This window comes from Megalobrama amblycephala, linkage group LG8 (genome assembly GCF_018812025.1).
Source record: "Megalobrama amblycephala isolate DHTTF-2021 linkage group LG8, ASM1881202v1, whole genome shotgun sequence".
NCBI lineage: Eukaryota > Metazoa > Chordata > Actinopteri > Cypriniformes > Xenocyprididae > Megalobrama > Megalobrama amblycephala.
Window position 1 is genome coordinate 2,507,004 of NC_063051.1, and position 17,997 is coordinate 2,525,000.

Sequence of the window (17,997 nt, forward strand, 5' to 3'; positions counted from 1 at the left end):
CGCAGCTTTCAATGTCATCAGAGTCTCATTCGAGCTGCTGACATCAGATTATGGGCTATGAGTCGACTGAAAGCTTTTTACTGTCAATCATTCTGTGTGAATATTCCCTGAGGTCAAAGGTCAGAGGTCAAAGCTCGAAGCAGACTGTCAGCTGGCAGCGACCCTAAAATGTGTCAACATAAAAGACACCAGACGCTTCTTCCTTCTGTTCCTGAGACCTTCCAATGACATTATCTAACGACGTGCAGTTTATATCGGCTGAATATTCATCTATACAGGTATTTAAATACGTCACTGTTCAAAAGTTTAAAAGACATTAATACTTTCATTCATCAAGGATGCATTAAAAAGACATTTATAATGTTACAAAAGATTCTATTTCAAATAAATTCTGTTCTTTTGAACTTTATATTCATCAAAGAATCCTGAAAACAAAAAATATGAACAGATAATAATCATAAATGTTTCTTGAGCAGCAAATCATCATATTAGAATGATTTCTGAAAGATCATAAAGTCAGTTATAAAGTCGAAATTGCGAGTTATAAAGTTGTAATTGCGAGTTATAAAGTCAGAATTGCGAGTTATAAAGTCGGAATTGCAAGATATAAAGTCGGAATTGCGAGTTATAAAGTCGGAATTGCAAGATATAAAGTCGGAATTGCGAGTTATAAAGTCGGAATTGCGAGTTATAAAGTCGGAATTGCGAGTTATAAAGTCATAATTGCGAGTTATAAAGTCATAATTGCGAGTTATAAAGTCATAATTGCGAGTTATAAAGTCATAATTGCGAGATATAAAGTCTGAATTGCGAGTTATAAAGTCAGAATTGCGAGTTATAAAGTTGTAATTGCGAGTTATAAAGTCGGAATTGCGAGTTATAAAGTCGGAATTGCGAGATATAAAATGTCTGAATTGCGAGTTATAAAGTTGTAATTGCGAGTTATAAAGTCGGAATTGCGAGATATAAAATGTCTGAATTGCGAGTTATAAAGTCGGAATTGCGAGTTATAAAGTCAGAATTGCGAGATATAAAATGTCTGAATTGCGAGTTATAAAGTTGGAATTGCGAGTTATAAAGTCAGAATTGCGAGATATAAAGTCGGAATTGCGAGTTATAAAGTCGGAATTGCGAGTCAAAGTCGGAATTGCGAGATATAAAATGTCTGAATTGCGAGTTATAAAGTCGGAATTGCGAGTTATAAAGTCAGAATTGCGAGATATAAAATGTCGGAATTGCGAGATATAAAGTCGGAATTACGAGATATAAAGTCGGAATTGCAAGTTATAAAGTCGGAATTGCGAGTTATAAAGTCGGAATTACGAGATATAAAGTCAGAATTGCGAGTTATAAAGTCATAATTGCGAGATATAAAGTCTGAATTGCGAGTTATAAAGTCGGAATTGCGAGTTATAAAGTCGGATTTGCGAGATATAAAATGTCTGAATTGCGAGTTATAAAGTTGTAATTGCGAGTTATAAAGTCGGAATTGCGAGATATAAAATGTCTGAATTGCGAGTTATAAAGTCGGAATTGCGAGTTATAAAGTCAGAATTGCGAGATATAAAATGTCTGAATTGCGAGTTATAAAGTTGGAATTGCGAGTTATAAAGTCGGAATTGCGAGATATAAAGTCGGAATTGCGAGTCATAAAGTCGGAATTGCGAGATATAAAATGTCTGAATTGCGAGTTATAAAGTCGGAATTGCGAGTTATAAAGTCAGAATTGCGAGTTATAAAGTCGGAATTGCGAGTTATAAAGTCAGAATTGCGAATTATAAAGTCAGAATTGTGAGTTATAAAATCAGAATTGCTGGTTTGATGAATCAAAATTCAGTTACACTTTATTTCGATGGTCCATTTTAGACCTTCTACCAACTATAAGTAACTTTGCAACTCCATGTCAACTAACTCTCATTACAGTATCAGTAGCCTCTTAGGGTTAGTAGAATAAGTTGACATGTACTTTCCAAAGTTACATATAGTCAGTTGGGGAGCATCAAAATAAAGTGTTAGCAGATATTAAACAGTCCATTAATCTTCTAATGACAGCAAACACTGTGAGCTGAAACACACGGCAGCACATGTTGTCATTCGGTCCGTCTCAGGGGTTTAACTCCGTTAATTGGATCACAGTATCCATCCATCCTCACGGCACTAACTGACCCGCTTACAGAACACGCAGTTCACACTTGTTCGTAACTACTGTCCGTCCACTACTGTCGCCGGAGCTCAAGGTCAACATGTTCAGAACAATGTACCAGCATGCAAAGAAACATCCAGGGGTGAGTCCAACACTGACATTCACTTAGTTGGGTTTATAAGACAGTAATATTATTTGAGGATGAGAACAAAACCGAATAATGATACTACTGTCTTTACAGCAGCATTTGAATTTGTCTCATATTTGATGAAGTTTTGCATCACTGATTCTGTTATTTTCCTGTTTATTTCTGTGAAGCTGCTTTGAAACAGTCTGTGTTGTATAAAGCGATGTAGAAATAAGCTTTCAGTCGAAATAAAGCAATATAGACGTGAAATGACTGTCAGCTTCATCATCACTGTCCTCTATTGTGATGCTGCATCATAGTTTTTCTGAGAACAGTGAAGAGTTTTTATTGACCTTCCCATTAATAGTTTTACCGTAGATAAACAAAATAATTGCTCACAGTGAAAGATTTACTTCACCACATAAAAAAACACTAAACGATAAACCCAAGACGAACAAAACAAACATTGCTTTCTCAAACAACAGCTCTATTAATGACCGTGAGTGTGTGATGACCCAGATTCTCATGTTTGGCGGGTTACCAAAACTAAATGAACGACTGTTACGCAAACGCCACTGAACCGCCACTGTGTTTAGCAGCAACATATTAAGAGTGATTATTATATAACACGCCATCTGAGATTCTTGTATTTCAGAGGCCTGTAAATGCATGGAACTACTGTCTACGGAAAACAGGACAAACATAGCAAAACTTCTCTAGCAAAAACTCTTTCTGTGAGGAGATATTTCACTGAAGGGACAGAAAACTCTGGGATCGGCAGCTGCTGAATTCAGTTTACGTCTTTGAGTTGTTGCAGGTCAGAAGCAGATGTTGCAGCAGATGCTGTTAAAGCTGTCTGTCTCTCTCTCTCTCTCTCTCTTACGGCCATCACACAGGTGTTACAGTGACTAACAAGTGTGACTTCACAAATAAAAAAGAAAGTTGTTGTTTTCCTCACTCAAAAGTGTGAACACTGAATATGACACTCATGAAAAGCGCACAGGAGCAAAGCGCCACATATTCAGTATGTGTCCAATAATTCTGTTCATTTATCAAGTTTCTTTTACTTCCCAGCTAACAAAAAGGTGTTCTAGGAACGTTTTGTTAATGTTCTTATTACGTTATGAAAATGTTTTTTTCTGAATGTCTTCTCAAAATTGAAAACATATGGAAGCTTGTTTCCGCCACGGAATAAAAAAATAACAATAAATACATTTTATCATGTCTTTTTATCTTTTAACTTTTTATCTCACAATCCTGACTTTTTTTCTCAGAAAGTCAGAACTGTGATATAAACTTGCAATTCTTACTATAACTCACAATTCTGACTTTATAACTCGCAATTCTGACGTTATATCTCACAATTCTGACTTTATAACTCGCAATTCCGACTTTATATCTCACAATTCTGACTTTATAACTCGCAATTCTGACTTTATATCTCACAATTCTGACTTTATAACTCGCAATTCCGACTTTATATCTCACAATTCTGACTTTATACCTCACAATTCTGACTTTATAACTCGCAATTCCGACTTTATATCTCGCAATTCCGACTTTATAACTCGCAATTCCGACTTTATATCTCGCAATTCCGACTTTATAACTCGCAATTCCGACTTTATAACTCGCAATTCCGACTTTATATCTCGCAATTCCGACTTTATATCTCGCAATTCTGACTTTATAACTCGCAATTCCGACTTTATATCTCGCAATTCCAACTTTATAACTCACAGTTCTGACTTTATATCTCACAGTTCTGACTTTATAACTCACAATTCCGACTTTATAACTCGCAATTCCGACTTTATATCTCGCAATTCCGACTTTATATCTCGCAATTCTGACTTTATAACTCGCAATTCCGACTTTATATCTCGCAATTCCAACTTTATAACTCGCAATTCCGACTTTATAACTCGCAATTCCGACTTTATATCTCGCAATTCAGACTTTATAACTCGCAATTCAGACTTTATAACTCGCAATTCTGACTTTATATCTCACAGTTCTGACTTTATATCTCACAGTTCTGACTTTATAACTCACAATTCCGACTTTATATCTCACAATTCCGACTTTATATCTCGCAATTCCGACTTTATATCTCGCAATTCCAACTTTATAACTCACAATTCCGACTTTATAACTCGCAATTCCGACTTTATATCTCGCAATTCCGGCTTTATATCTCACAATTCTGACTTTATAACTCGCAATTCCGACTTTATATCTCACAATTCTGACTTTATACCTCACAATTCTGACTTTATAACTCGCAATTCCGACTTTATATCTCGCAATTCTGACTTTATAACTCGCAATTCCGACTTTATAACTCGCAATTCCGACTTTATAACTCGCAATTCTTTCTTGATATCTCGCAATTCCGACTTTATAACTCGCAATTCCGACTTTATAACTCACAATTCTGACTTTATATCTCACAGTTCTGACTTTATATCTCACAGTTCTGACTTTATAACTCACAATTCCGACTTTATATCTCACAATTCCGACTTTATATCTCACAATTCCGACTTTATAACTCGCAATTCTGACTTTATAACTCACAATTCCGACTTTATATCTCACAATTCCGACTTTATATCTCGCAATTCCGACTTTATAACTCGTAATTCCGACTTTATATCTCGCAATTCCGACTTGATATCTCGCAATTCCGACTTTATAATTCGCAATTCCGACTTTATAATTCGCAATTTCGACTTTATATCTCGCAATTCCGACTTTATAACTCGTAATTCCGACTTGATATCTCGCAATTCCGACTTTATAACTCGCAATTCCGACTTTATAACTCGCAATTCCGACTTTATAACTCGCAATTCTGACTTTATATCTCGCAATTCAGACTTTATAACTTGCAATTCCGACTTTATATCTCGCAATTCCAACTTTATAACTCGCAATTCCAACTTTATATCTCGCAATTTCGACTTTATAACTCGCAATTTCGACTTTATATCTCGCAATTCCAACTTTATAACTCGTAATTCCAACTTTATATCTCGCAATTCCGACTTGATATCTCGCAATTCCGACTTTACAATTCGCAATTCTGACTTTATAACTCACAATTGAGTTTATATCTCGCAATTCTGACTTAAATTGCAATTCTGACTTTATAACTTGCAATTGTGAGTTTATATCTCTCACTTGAGTTAATATCTCAATTTTGACTTTATATCTCACAATTCTGACTTTATTACTCACAATTTTGACTATAACTTACAATTCCGAATTTATAACTCGCAATTGCTAGAAAAAAGTCAGAATTGTGAGATAAAAAGTTTCAATGACCTTTTTTATTCGGTGGCTGAAACAAGCTTCCATAAAAACATTGTTTTAAAAATCTTTAAATAAAACTTCTTGGTTATGCGAGCATTAAGAGAACATTACATTTTGTCATTTTTCAAACAGTATGGGAATGTTACTTTTTAATGTTCTCTGACCATTCTGAAAAAATTGTTACATTTAAAAACAGTTAGATGAATGTCCAACTGAAACAAATTATGAAAGAAAAACATTCATATAAATAATGTTTTTGTGCTAACGTTTTGAGAACATTATTAAAGACCAGATAACTTTGAATGAACTTTCTATTAATGTTACTGGGAGAACTTTGAGAGAACTTTGACAGAACGTTCTGAGAACGTTTCCTGTTAGCTGGGTCTTTCAGCATGTGTACAGCACACACTGATCCACAAAGAAAAACAACTAAATCATTAAAAAATATATAATGACATTTTAAATAAAGTGTTCAGCAGAAAGGTAAAAACGTGCACTACAATGTGAACAAATTACAAAGAAAATTGCTTTAGTTTTTGTATTTTCAATCAAAGCTCCCACTTAATCAAACACAGTATTAAGAGCTTGCGTGGCTGTGAGACTAAAACTAAAAAAAAAAAAAAAATACAAACAAAGACTAATTGAAAATCAAGATATAATCAAAAAATAAAAATAAGTGAAACTTCATCATCATCTACACAAAGATGATCAAACCAACTATCAAACCAAACGAACACACTCGATGCAAAAACATCAATTGACCACAAAACGCCCATCAGGATTGAGCTCAGCTGCGAGATGAGAGGAACCAAAGCAAAAACACATGTTGCGCTCGGCTTAGGACGCTTAAACATATTTGATAAGCTAATTTGAATATCTCCCAGTAACCCCTGGGGGATTATGCAAATAACTGTTACAGGAGGCAGTTTTGACAACATAAGGCTAAGTCTATGTCTGCCTGTCTTTCACTTTCTTAAACGCAGAAAAAATGTGGCGATTCTGCCATCCGAACTGATGCGTCACATTTCCTCTTTTAATATGTATTTCTATTCTAATCCCTGTTATCATTCACACACACACACACACACACACTGAAGTCTCTTGGTAGGATGTGTGTGTGTGTGATCCTGTCACTCAGTCTGATCGGCAGCGCACACACACACACACACACACACAAGCGGCTGTGTCCTTCATCACTCAACCCAGACTGACACACACAGTGTGTCTCCATGCATATAAAAGAGAGTGTGTGTGTGTTTGTTCATTTAGACCGGAAACCTACTCCACGCAAGTACATGAACACACACACACTTCTAACTGCACAAGCTCCATTTCACACGCCATTGCGTTTTGAAACGTGTCAGGAACGTGTCCCTCCTGCGCTCGCTTCCCTCTTTCAGCTCAAACACGCTCATGATGGAGCAGCAGTTCTTGCTGAGTTAGTTAAAGTCACTTAAACCAGATGAGTCATTACTCGGGTATTTACATTCATGCATTTGGCAGATGTTGTTTTCCAAAGTTGCATTGCATTCAAGGTGTACATGTTATCAGTTCATGCATTTACTGGGAATCAAATCCATGGTGTCGCTTTTCACCGAGGAAAGTTACAGGAAAGCTCTATATCTAGCTATAAACATATGCAACTAATTTTATGTTAATGGTATAGCATTACTGTAGCTTAAACAGTGGAGTATGGTGCTTGCAACACCAAAATCATGTGTTTGATTCTCAGGGAATGCAAGACAACATGTACACCTTGAATGCAAAGAATAAAACCATCTGACAAATGCATAAATGTTGCTAAATAACACATCTGCTCATATATCTGCTAAATAATATATGTGTATAAAGTTGGATATATACAGTAAGTATGTCCAACTTTATCCGTATACATACAGCATACTCACATAAAGCAATATCTAGCAAATCTCAACTGCCTGATTGTCTCTAAATGCAACTATATTATCGTCCAGCTCTAATCTACTAAATGCAGCTGTAAGTCATGAAGATGTTATAAACATTAACATCATGATTTTCTGTAAAGCTGCTCAATGTGTATTGTGAAATGCGCTATATGAAATATAGCTGCAAGCAGTGCTTTAAGTTCTTTAAGCACATGCATAAAAAGTTTTAAATTAGCAAACTGGTAACCATCTCGATCAGAGATGAAAAAGACCATTTACATAGAAAATATATGGTTTAAAAAGCTTTTTAACAGTTTTCGAGGTTGAGCCAAAATCCTAGGACTAGTTCGCCAAAGTTGTTTTTTGAAAAAATCTCCAATATTTAACGAACGATTCGATGGACAGCGGCGGTCCTAGAGACAAAGTTGCTCAGAATGAGGAGTTCTACCATGTGGTACGATTGTTGTGGGTGTGTGCGAAAAATCGTGCGATACACGATACTTTACGCATGTGAAAAACGTGAAGGCGCCCCCCAGTGGCTGATTTATTTCGAATTTCTCACAGGTCTCTAGAACCGCGAATCAAACAGACCAAGCGAGTTTCGTTCCGATCGGCCTCCGTTAACCTTGTCTGATAGCTGCTCAAAATTCATTGGTCGATGGCGGACATGTTTTTTGAGATACGCCAGTGTCCTCATAGACAATCATGGCACCTCGGACGAAGACATTGCATGCCAATTTTCAAGTAAATTGGAATAACGGTGAAGTAGTTGCAGCTGTTTTCAAGTTTTTCTTGCTGTTATAGCGCCACCAAGTGGCCAGTCGCCAGATCCATTTTAACATGACCACAGAATGAGCTCTTATATAGGTGTGCCAAGTTTGGTGAAAATATCTCATTCCGTTCATGAGTTATAGCCATTTTAGTAAAATAGGCTCTGCCCACTTCAAATGTTTTGGCGACCCCTAGAGACCGTGAATTAAAATTTCAACTTTTTTTGGGATAATTATTGACAGGCTCCGGGGAATCTTGCTGCACTGGTTTGGTTTTGGAGTTTCAGCTCTACACTCTTGAACCCCTAATAACACTGGGACACGTTTCTCATGAACAGCAGGGCGGCGCTCTTGTGATGTGTTTGCCAAGCATTTTTGCACTGGAGTGTATTTTTACTCACACTGAACACGAGACACTGACGTCTGATGATCTTCTCGTTCTCTTTCAGCTCATCCCTCAGTTCATCTTCCTGTTTATGGGTATGGGGGGAGCTTCTCTCTATCTGATCCGACTCGCTCGTGGACCTCACGTCAGGTGAGATGGACAAAACCACCCGAAATCATCACACTTTACAGTGCAGTTACTGAGCATTTACAGTACACACTCATAAAGGGAAATGGACATCATTTACTCACACTCATGTTGTTTCAAACCTGTTGGACTTTCTTCAGTGGAAGATGTTCCAAAGAAGATATAAGAGCAGTTTGTATGTTCTAAATCTGACACAACACAAGACAGTCAGTCACATGACATCATACTGTGCTGTTACAATGTAATATAGGCAATATAAATTCTGATATGATGAGCTGTCGTTAGTTGCTTCTGTTTGTTGTGTGCATTAATTCATCCCTGTGAGAAACAACCTGCTACTTTTTCTCAGAATTGCAAGATTTAAGCTTGCAATTACATGTTATAATAGCCAATTGTGAGGGAAAAAGACTGACATTTTTTATCAGAATTGCGAGTTTATAACTCGCAATTCCAACTTTATTATTCACAAATCTGACTTTATAACTCGCAATTCCAACTTTATTATTCACAAATCTGACTTTATAACTCGCAATTCTGACTTTATAACTCGCAATTCCAACTTTATTATTCACAAATCTGACTTTATAACTCGCAATTCCAACTTTATTATTCACAAATCTGACTTTATAACTCGCAATTCTGACTTTATAACTCGCAATTCCAACTTTATTATTCACAAATCTGACTTTATAACTTGCAATTCTGACTTTATAACTCGCAATTCCAACTTTATTACTCGCAATTCTGACTTTATAACTCGCAATTCTAACTTTATAACTCGCAATTCTGACTTTATATCACACAATTCAGACTTTATTACTCGCAATTCCGACTTTATTACTCGCAATTCCGACTTTATTATTCATAAATCTGACTTTATAACTCGCAATTCTGACTTTATAACTCGCAATTCCAAGTTTATTACTCGCAATTCCGACTTTATAACTCGCAATTCAGACTTTATTACTCGCAATTCAGACTTTATTACTCGCAATTCTGACTTTATATCACGCAATTCAGACTTTATAACTCGCAATTCCGACTTTATTACTCGCAATTCTGACTTTATAACTCGCAATTCCGACTTTATTACTCGCAATTCTGACTTTATTACTCGCAATTCTGACTTTATAACTCGCAATTCCGACTTTATTACTCGCAATTCCGACTTTATTACTCGGAATTCTGACTTTATATCACGCAATTCAGACTTTATAACTCGCAATTCCGACTTTATTACTCGCAATTCCGACTTTATTACTCGCAATTCCGACTTTATTACTCGGAATTCTGACTTTATATCACGCAATTCAGACTTTATAACTCGCAATTCCGACTTTATTACTCGCAATTCCGACTTTATTACTCGCAATTTTGACTTTATATCACGCAATTCAGACTTTATAACTCGCAATTCCGACTTTATTACTCGCAATTCCGACTTTATTACTCGCAATTCTGACTTTATATCACGCAATTCAGACTTTATAACTCGCAATTCCGACTTTATTACTCGCAATTCTGACTTTATAACTCGCAATTCTGACTTTATAACTCGCCATTCCGACTTTATTACTCGCAATTCTGACTTTATTACTCGCAATTCCGACTTTATTACTCGCAATTCTGACTTTATTACTCGCAATTCCGACTTTATTACTCGCAATTCTGACTTTATATCACGCAATTCAGACTTTATAACTCGCAATTCCGACTTTATTACTCGCAATTCCGACTTTATTACTCGCAATTTTGACTTTATATCACGCAATTCAGACTTTATAACTTGCAATTCCGACTTTATTACTCGCAATTCCGACTTTATTACTCGCAATTCAGACTTTATATCTCGCAATTCTGACTTTGTATCTCGCAATTCTGACTTTATAACTCGCAATTCTGACTTTGTATCTCGCAATTCTGACTGTATAAGATGCAATTCTGACTTTATATCTCGCAATTCTGACTGTATAAGATGCAATTCTGACTTTATATCTCGCAATTCTGACTTTATAAGATGCAATTCCGACTTTATATCTCGCAATTCTGACTTTATATCTCGCAATTCTGACTTTATATCTCGCAATTCTGACTTTCTTTATACCTCACAATTGTGAGTTTAAATCTTGCAATTCTGAGAAAAAAAAGTCAATTACCTTTTTCATTTAGTGGCGTAAACAAGCCTCCATATTAATGAACAATGGCAGTCTGCCAAAAAAAATGGCCTCCGTCACCTCCTCCTGATAATTACCCTCCTTCAGTTTTACCCTCCTTTACAGTCACTCATCCTCATCGTCTCTCCCTCCTTCCCAGTGCTGTTTTTTTTCACTCGCTCTCTTTCTCCTCTCTGGTCTGGCCTTACCCTCATTCTGTCAGCTGGGACAGGAAGAATAACCCTGAACCGTGGAACAAACTCGACCCGACCTATCAGTACAAGGTAAACAGCCCAGAGACTGCTCTGTGATCAGCTGCAGACTGACAGCGCAGACAGATCCGTCACTCCCGCTGTTCCTGGATCAGCCGACGCGCGTGCAGAGTTTCATCGCACACGATGGAGCGATGCGTGACAGGAGACGTCAAGCCGTATATTAGCAAACACAGGCACTATGCTATGCTGTTTTTAGTATGGTGTGATTAGTGTGTTCACATCGAAATTTCAAAAAAGGAAAAAAAGGTACTTCAAATGCCTGGATGATGCTCTTAATTAACCCGAAAAAACAAATATACTTCATGCGCTTTAATATGGAGCTTTAAAGCCATGAAAGGGAAGTTGGCTTCAGGAACAAGAACAAATGTAGGGCGGGGCTTGATTTTGTCTTTGGGGAACTGATTGGATGGTTGTGGTTTGCTATTGGTGGATCTCATGTGAGTGACAGGTTGTCCTGCCTCCTCCTAGAGCTTTAACTCTACAAACACCAAACTCGGGTCAGACCTTCAGACTGTTCTGACTTAGTGTGCTATATCTTTTCTAAATCTTTTCTAATAAATCATGTTAACAAAATGCTAAATTACACTAGCAACTTGCTGGCAATATTCTAAATCATGATAACATATCATAATTCATGCTAGTAATGTGTTAAATCATGTTAGCAATGTGCTAATAAATGCTAGCAATGTGCTAAAACATGGTGATAACATGTTAGCAAAATGCTAAATAATGCTAACAACAAGCTAATGTTAACAATGCGTTAAAATGTTGCAATGTGATAATTCATGTTAGTAACATGCAAAAACAATTCATTCTAGCATTGTGTTAATTCATGCTACAATGTTAAAACATGTTAGCAATGTGCTAAATAATGCTAGCAACATGCTAATTTATGTTAGCAAATTGCTAAAACATGTTGCTAACCTGTTAGCGATATATGCTAATTCATACTAACAATGTGTTAAAACATGTTAATTCAAGCTAGCATTGTGCAAATTCATGCTAGCAATGTATTAAAACATTATAATACATTCTAATAATGTGCTAATTCAAAAACATGCTAATGTTAACAATGTGTTAAAACATGTTGGCAATGTGTTAATTCATGTTATCAACATGCTAAAGCACACTAGCAATGTGCAAAAACATGTTAATTCATGCTAGCAATATGTTAAAACACGTTAACATGTTAGCAATATGTTAATTTAATGCTAGCAATGTGCTTAAACATGCTAATTAATGCTAACAAAGTGTTAAAATATATTAGCAATGTGATAAAACACATTAGCAATGTGGTAATTCATGTTAGAAGAATGCTAAATCATGATAGCAATGTGTTAAATCATGCTAGCAACATGCTAATTAATGCTAACAAAGTGCTAAAACATTTTGCAAACATGTTAGCAATAGGCTAATTTGTGCTAGCAATGTGTTAAAATGTTAATTCAAGCTAGCATTGTGCTAATTCATGCTAACAATGTGCTAATTTAATGCTAGCAGCATGTTAATGTTAACAATGTTAAAACATGTTGATAATGTGTTAATTCGTGTTACCAACATGCTAAAACACACTAGCACTGTGCGAAAACGTTAATTTATGCTAGAAAAATGCCAAAATATGTTGTTAACATGTTAGCAATGTGCTAATTAATGGTAGCAATGTGCTTAAAGATGCTAATGCTAGCATTGTGTTAAAATATGTTAGCAATGTGTTAAAACATGCTAGCAATGTGGTAATTCATGTTAAAATGTGCTAAAACATGGTAGCTATGTGCTAATTCATGCTAGCAATGTGCTTAAACATGCTAATTAATGCTAACAAAGTGTTCAAATATATTAACAATGTGATAAAACATGTTAGCAATGTGGTAATTCATGTTAAAAGAATGCTAAATCATGATAGCAATGTGTTAAATCATGCTAGCAAACATGCTAATTAATGCTAGCAAAGTGGTAAAACATTTTGCAAACATGTTAGCAATAGGCTAATTCATGCTATCAATGTGTTAAAACGTTAATTCAAGCTAGCATTGTGCTAATTCATGCTAACAATGTGCTAATTTAATGCTAGCAAAATGTTAATGTTAACAGTGTTAAAACATGTTGGTAATGTGTTAATTCGTGTTACCAACATGCTAAAACACACTAGCAATGTGCGAAAATATTAATTTATGCTAGAAAAATGCCAAAATATGTTGTTAACATGTTATCAATGTGCTAATTTATGCTAGCAATGTGCTTAAAGATGCTAATTAATGCTAGCATTGTGTTAAAATATGTTAGCAATGTGTTAAAACATGCTAGCAATGTGGTAATTAATGTTAAAATGTGCTAAAACATGGTAGCTATGTGCTAATTCATGCTAGCAATGTGGAAAAACATGCTAATTAATGCTAACAATGTGTTAAAACTGTTCTATTTCTGATAGTGTATTGCCTTCAAAACCATCAAACTTTAAGCTTTAAAACGGCTTTAAACTTCAAACTGAAAACCTTTGAAAACCAAAAGCTTGTAAAACTTCTTCAAACTTTCCGGTCATGCTTTCTTAAGCCAACTTCAAAGTTTGTCTTGAACTTTTTTTTATCTAGTTTTGATTACGAGGCACATGAATTTAAAAACTATGGATAATTCATTTATAATAAACACTGCAATATTCCATAAAAAAAATAAGAATTGTCCATTTTATTTTCATGGTGACTTGTTTCTAGATAAGTCTCGTGCGCCTGAGGCTCGTGTGAAACACATCGCGTTCGGTCACGTCTGCTTTAGAAGGAATAATTTATGTCGCAGCGGGTGAATGTTTTGTTCTCGTTTGGAACATCTTGATCACCTCCAACCATTAATGAAAGTATTAACGAAGGCAGACGGAGAGAATGAGAGAGGTTTCCTCAGAGGAGACACGCGTGTTCATGGGAAGTCTGCGTTTGGGCTCACCAAAGGTCACGACTCAACATGTTTGATTCTCAAAAGGAGCCAAAGGTCAGAAATCAAGAGTCCAGCGGCGTCTCAACATTAATCATAATGAGAGAAACAGAGGCAGAGAGAGAGAGATCAATGAGGATGTGAGAATAAAATAACAGCGGCTGAAGAACGTGTCTCCTGTCACACATTCAGAACGTAAACACGCTTTCTGTCACAGAAAACCTGACGCTCCGAGACCTTTTCACAAAAACAGCAAAGCATGAATGCAGGATTTTGAGGGATTTTTCCTGGTCAAGCAGGAGAAAGTGGTGCGTCTGATCTCTTAGTAAAGAAACAGCAAACTCTCCTCTACAAGAGGAATCATTCATGCCATAAAAGCTGCATTACACACTTAAAGGATTAGTTCACTTCTGAATTAAAATTTCCTGATAATTTACTCACCCTCATGTCATCCAAGATGTTCATGTCTTCCTTTCTTCAGTTGAAAAGAAATTAAGAAAAACATTCCAGGATTTTTCTCCATATAGTGGACTTCACTGGGGTTCAACGGGTTGAAATGTCAGTTTCAGTGCAGCTTCAAAGAGCTCTACATGATCCCAGACGAGGAATAAGAGTCTTATCTAGAGAAACCATCGGACATTTTCTTAAAAAATAAATAAAATTATATACTTTTTAACCACAAATGCTCGTCTTGCACTGCTCTGTGATGCTCCACGCATGACGTAATCATGTTGGAAAGGTCACGCGTGACGTAGGCAGAAGTACCGATCCAGTGTTTACAAAGTGAAGGTGCAAAGACTAAGTCAAACACCCTTTACAAAAAAGGTAAAACAACGATGTCGGACAATTTTGATATTGGAAGAGAAAATAAGAAGTTTTTCACCCTACCGTGGTACTTCCACCTACGTCACGCGTGACCTTTCCAACGTGATTACGAAATGCATTTGTGCATTTGTGGTTAAAAAGTATATCATTTGTATTTTTTTAGAAAATGTCCGATGGTTTCTCTAGATAAGACTCTTATTCCTTGTCTGGGATCATGTAGAGCTCTTTGAAGCTGCACTCATTAAATTACGAGAAAAAACTTGTTAAATTTCAAGAAAAAAGTTGAGATAAAATGTTGAGAATAAACTCGTTAAATTACGAGAAAAAAATCGTTAAATTTTGAGAAAAAGGTCAAGATAAAATGTTGAGAATAAACTCATTAAATTACGAGAAAAAACTCGTTAAATTTTGAGAAAAAGGTTGAGATAAAATGTTGAGAATAAACTCGTTAAATTACGAGAAAAAAACTCGTTAAATTTCGAGAAAAAAGTCGAGATAAAATGTTGAGAATAAACTTGTTAAATTACGAGAAAAAAGTCGAGATAAAATGTTGAGAATAAACTAATTAAATTATGAGAAAAAACTCGTTAAATTACGAGAAAAAAGTCGTTAAATCATGAGAACAAATTCGTTAAATTATGAGAAAAATGTTGTTAACTTTTTTCTCGTAATTTAACGAGTTTATTCTCAACATTTTATCTTGACCTTTTTCTCAAAATTTAACAAGTTTTTTCTCGTAATTTAACGAGTTTATTCTCAACATTTTATTTTGACTTTTTTCTTGAAATTTAAGAGTTTTTTCTTGTAATTTAACGAGTTTATTCTCAACATTTTATCTCGACTTTTTTCTTGAAATTTAACGAGTTTTTTCTCGTAATTTAACCACTTTTTTCTCGTAATTTAATGAGTTTATTCTCAACATTTTATCTCGACCTTTTTCTCAAAATTTAACGATTTTTTCTCGAAATTTAATGAGTTTATTCTCAACATTTTATTATGACTTTTTTCATGAAATTAAAGTTTTTTCTCGTAATTTAATGAGTTTATTCTCAACATTTTATTACGACTTTTTTCATGAAATTAAAGTTTTTTCTCGTAATTTAACGAGTTTATTCTCAACATTTTATCTCGACCTTTTTCTCAAAATTTAACAAGTTTTTTCTCGTAATTTAACAAGTTTATTCTCAACATTTTATCTCGACTTTTTTCTTGAAATTTAAGAGTTTTTTCTTGTAATTGAACAACTTAATCTTGAGACGGTTTTATTTTTTTATTATTGCTTGGCCCTAATCCTCTTCCGTAAGGGGGTGAGGAAATTTTAGTTCTGAAGTGAACTAATCCAAAACATTCTTAGAACATTTTGCTAGCTGGGATCCATTGACAGTATAGCTATGTAAATATTCTGGATTTATTTCCTTTATTGAATCAGTTTACAAACCCTAAAACTCTCTTTTCCTGAAAAACAAACACGGAGCCAGATCACGTAACAAATGGCTGCAGAACCTGTCAGACACTGTGTGTGTGTGTGTGTGTGTGTGTGTGTGCTCTTGTTTGTCGTTTATGATATTCTGATGATCTTAATTTACGCTAACTACATTTAAATGTATTCTCTCGTTCTCTCTACACAGTTGGTGGCCATCACCACAGACTATGAGAGTCTGAAGAAGGAAGGACCTGACTTTTAAAAGACCTCAGAGGAGCCACACACACACACACACACACACACACACACACACACACACTCTACAGGTTTACTTACTAAACGCTGTATCCCTGATTGTCCTCCTTCCACTGAAAACAAATTAATTCAGTTCTTTTAATAGCTAGCTAAAATATGAAGCAGCACAACTGTTTTCAAGATTAATGAAATAAAAGTTTCTTGATCATCAAATCATCATATTAGAATGATTTCTGAAGGATCATGTGACACTGAAGACTGGAGTAATGATGCTGAATTCAGCTTTGATCACAGGAATAAATTATATTTGACTATATATTCACATAAAAAACAGCTGTTTTAAACTGTAATAATATTTCACAAGAGACATATATATGTTTATTTTATATCTCGTGGATGGCCGGGTGCGTGGGGATCACATGGCACCAGGATGCACTATGGGAAGAAGGCGAGCCGGCAGAGGCAGTGTGATGCTTTGGGCAATGTTCTGCTGGGAAACCTCAGGTCCTGCCATCCATGTGGATGTTACTGTGACACGTACCACCTACCTAAGCATTGTTCAGACCATGTACAGCCTTTCATGGAAACGGCATTCCCTGGTGGCTGTGGCCTCTTTCAGCAGGATAATGCTCCTGACACAAAGCAAAAATGGTTTGAGGAGCACAACAACGAGTTTGAGGTGTTGACTTGGCCTCCAAATTCCCCAGATCTCAATCCGATCGAGCATCTGTGGGATGTGCTGAACAAACAAGTCCGATCCATGGAGGCTCCTCCTCGCAACTTACAGGACTTAAAGGATCTGCTGCTAACATCTACAGATGCACACCTTCAGGGGTCTAGAGGAGTCCATGCCTCGATGGGTCAGGGCTGTTTTGGCAGCAACAGAATATTAGGAAGGTGGTCATAATGTTATGCCTGATCGGTGTACATGATCACATTGTGCACGTTTCACATGTGAAGAATGAAGATGCATTGGGGTTTGACATCAGTGATGATTCTCACGTGTCTCATGATAACTCAACTCACCACAATATTGTAATTTCTGCTATTCCTTTTTTTAAAAAGCATGAAAATCAAATGTATTCGTCACATGCATCCCATGCAGTTTGAGTCTGTATTTGTTTGAGAACACAAATGTTTGCCGTCTTTGTCCATCCGCAGAAAACCACATTTTTGTGGCCCTTTAGAAAAACCCCAAAGTTTGTTGTGGGCATATTTGCGGGACATTAGGAGGGAGAATTGCCGGCCAGCGTGTGCATACTGAGAATAATGCATGTTATCTAGCAGCAATCACTCCTGTCCTCTGCACAGCTGGGTACCCAAACACACACACCGAAAGCATTCAGTGCT

At 35.9% G+C, this 17,997-nt stretch overlaps 1 protein-coding gene across 2 annotated transcripts; it reads left to right on the top strand.

Annotated features, from left to right (window-relative positions):
- The first annotated feature begins 2,049 nt into the window (after positions 1–2,049).
- LOC125273235 (NADH dehydrogenase [ubiquinone] 1 alpha subcomplex subunit 4-like 2) lies at positions 2,050–16,873 on the top strand. Of its 2 annotated transcripts, XM_048198446.1 has the most exons (4): positions 2,050–2,285; positions 8,712–8,797; positions 11,171–11,231; positions 16,598–16,873. In XM_048198446.1, exons 1-4 carry the CDS (start codon positions 2,244–2,246, stop codon positions 16,652–16,654), a joined length of 246 nt encoding a protein of 81 aa, XP_048054403.1. In that variant the 5' UTR covers positions 2,050–2,243; the 3' UTR covers positions 16,655–16,873. The 2 variants fall into 2 exon arrangements, with proteins under 2 accessions (XP_048054403.1, XP_048054401.1); XM_048198444.1 differs by lacking the exons at positions 2,050–2,285; positions 8,712–8,797 and having other exon boundaries at positions 10,993–11,231.
- The last annotated feature ends 1,124 nt before the right edge of the window (positions 16,874–17,997 follow it).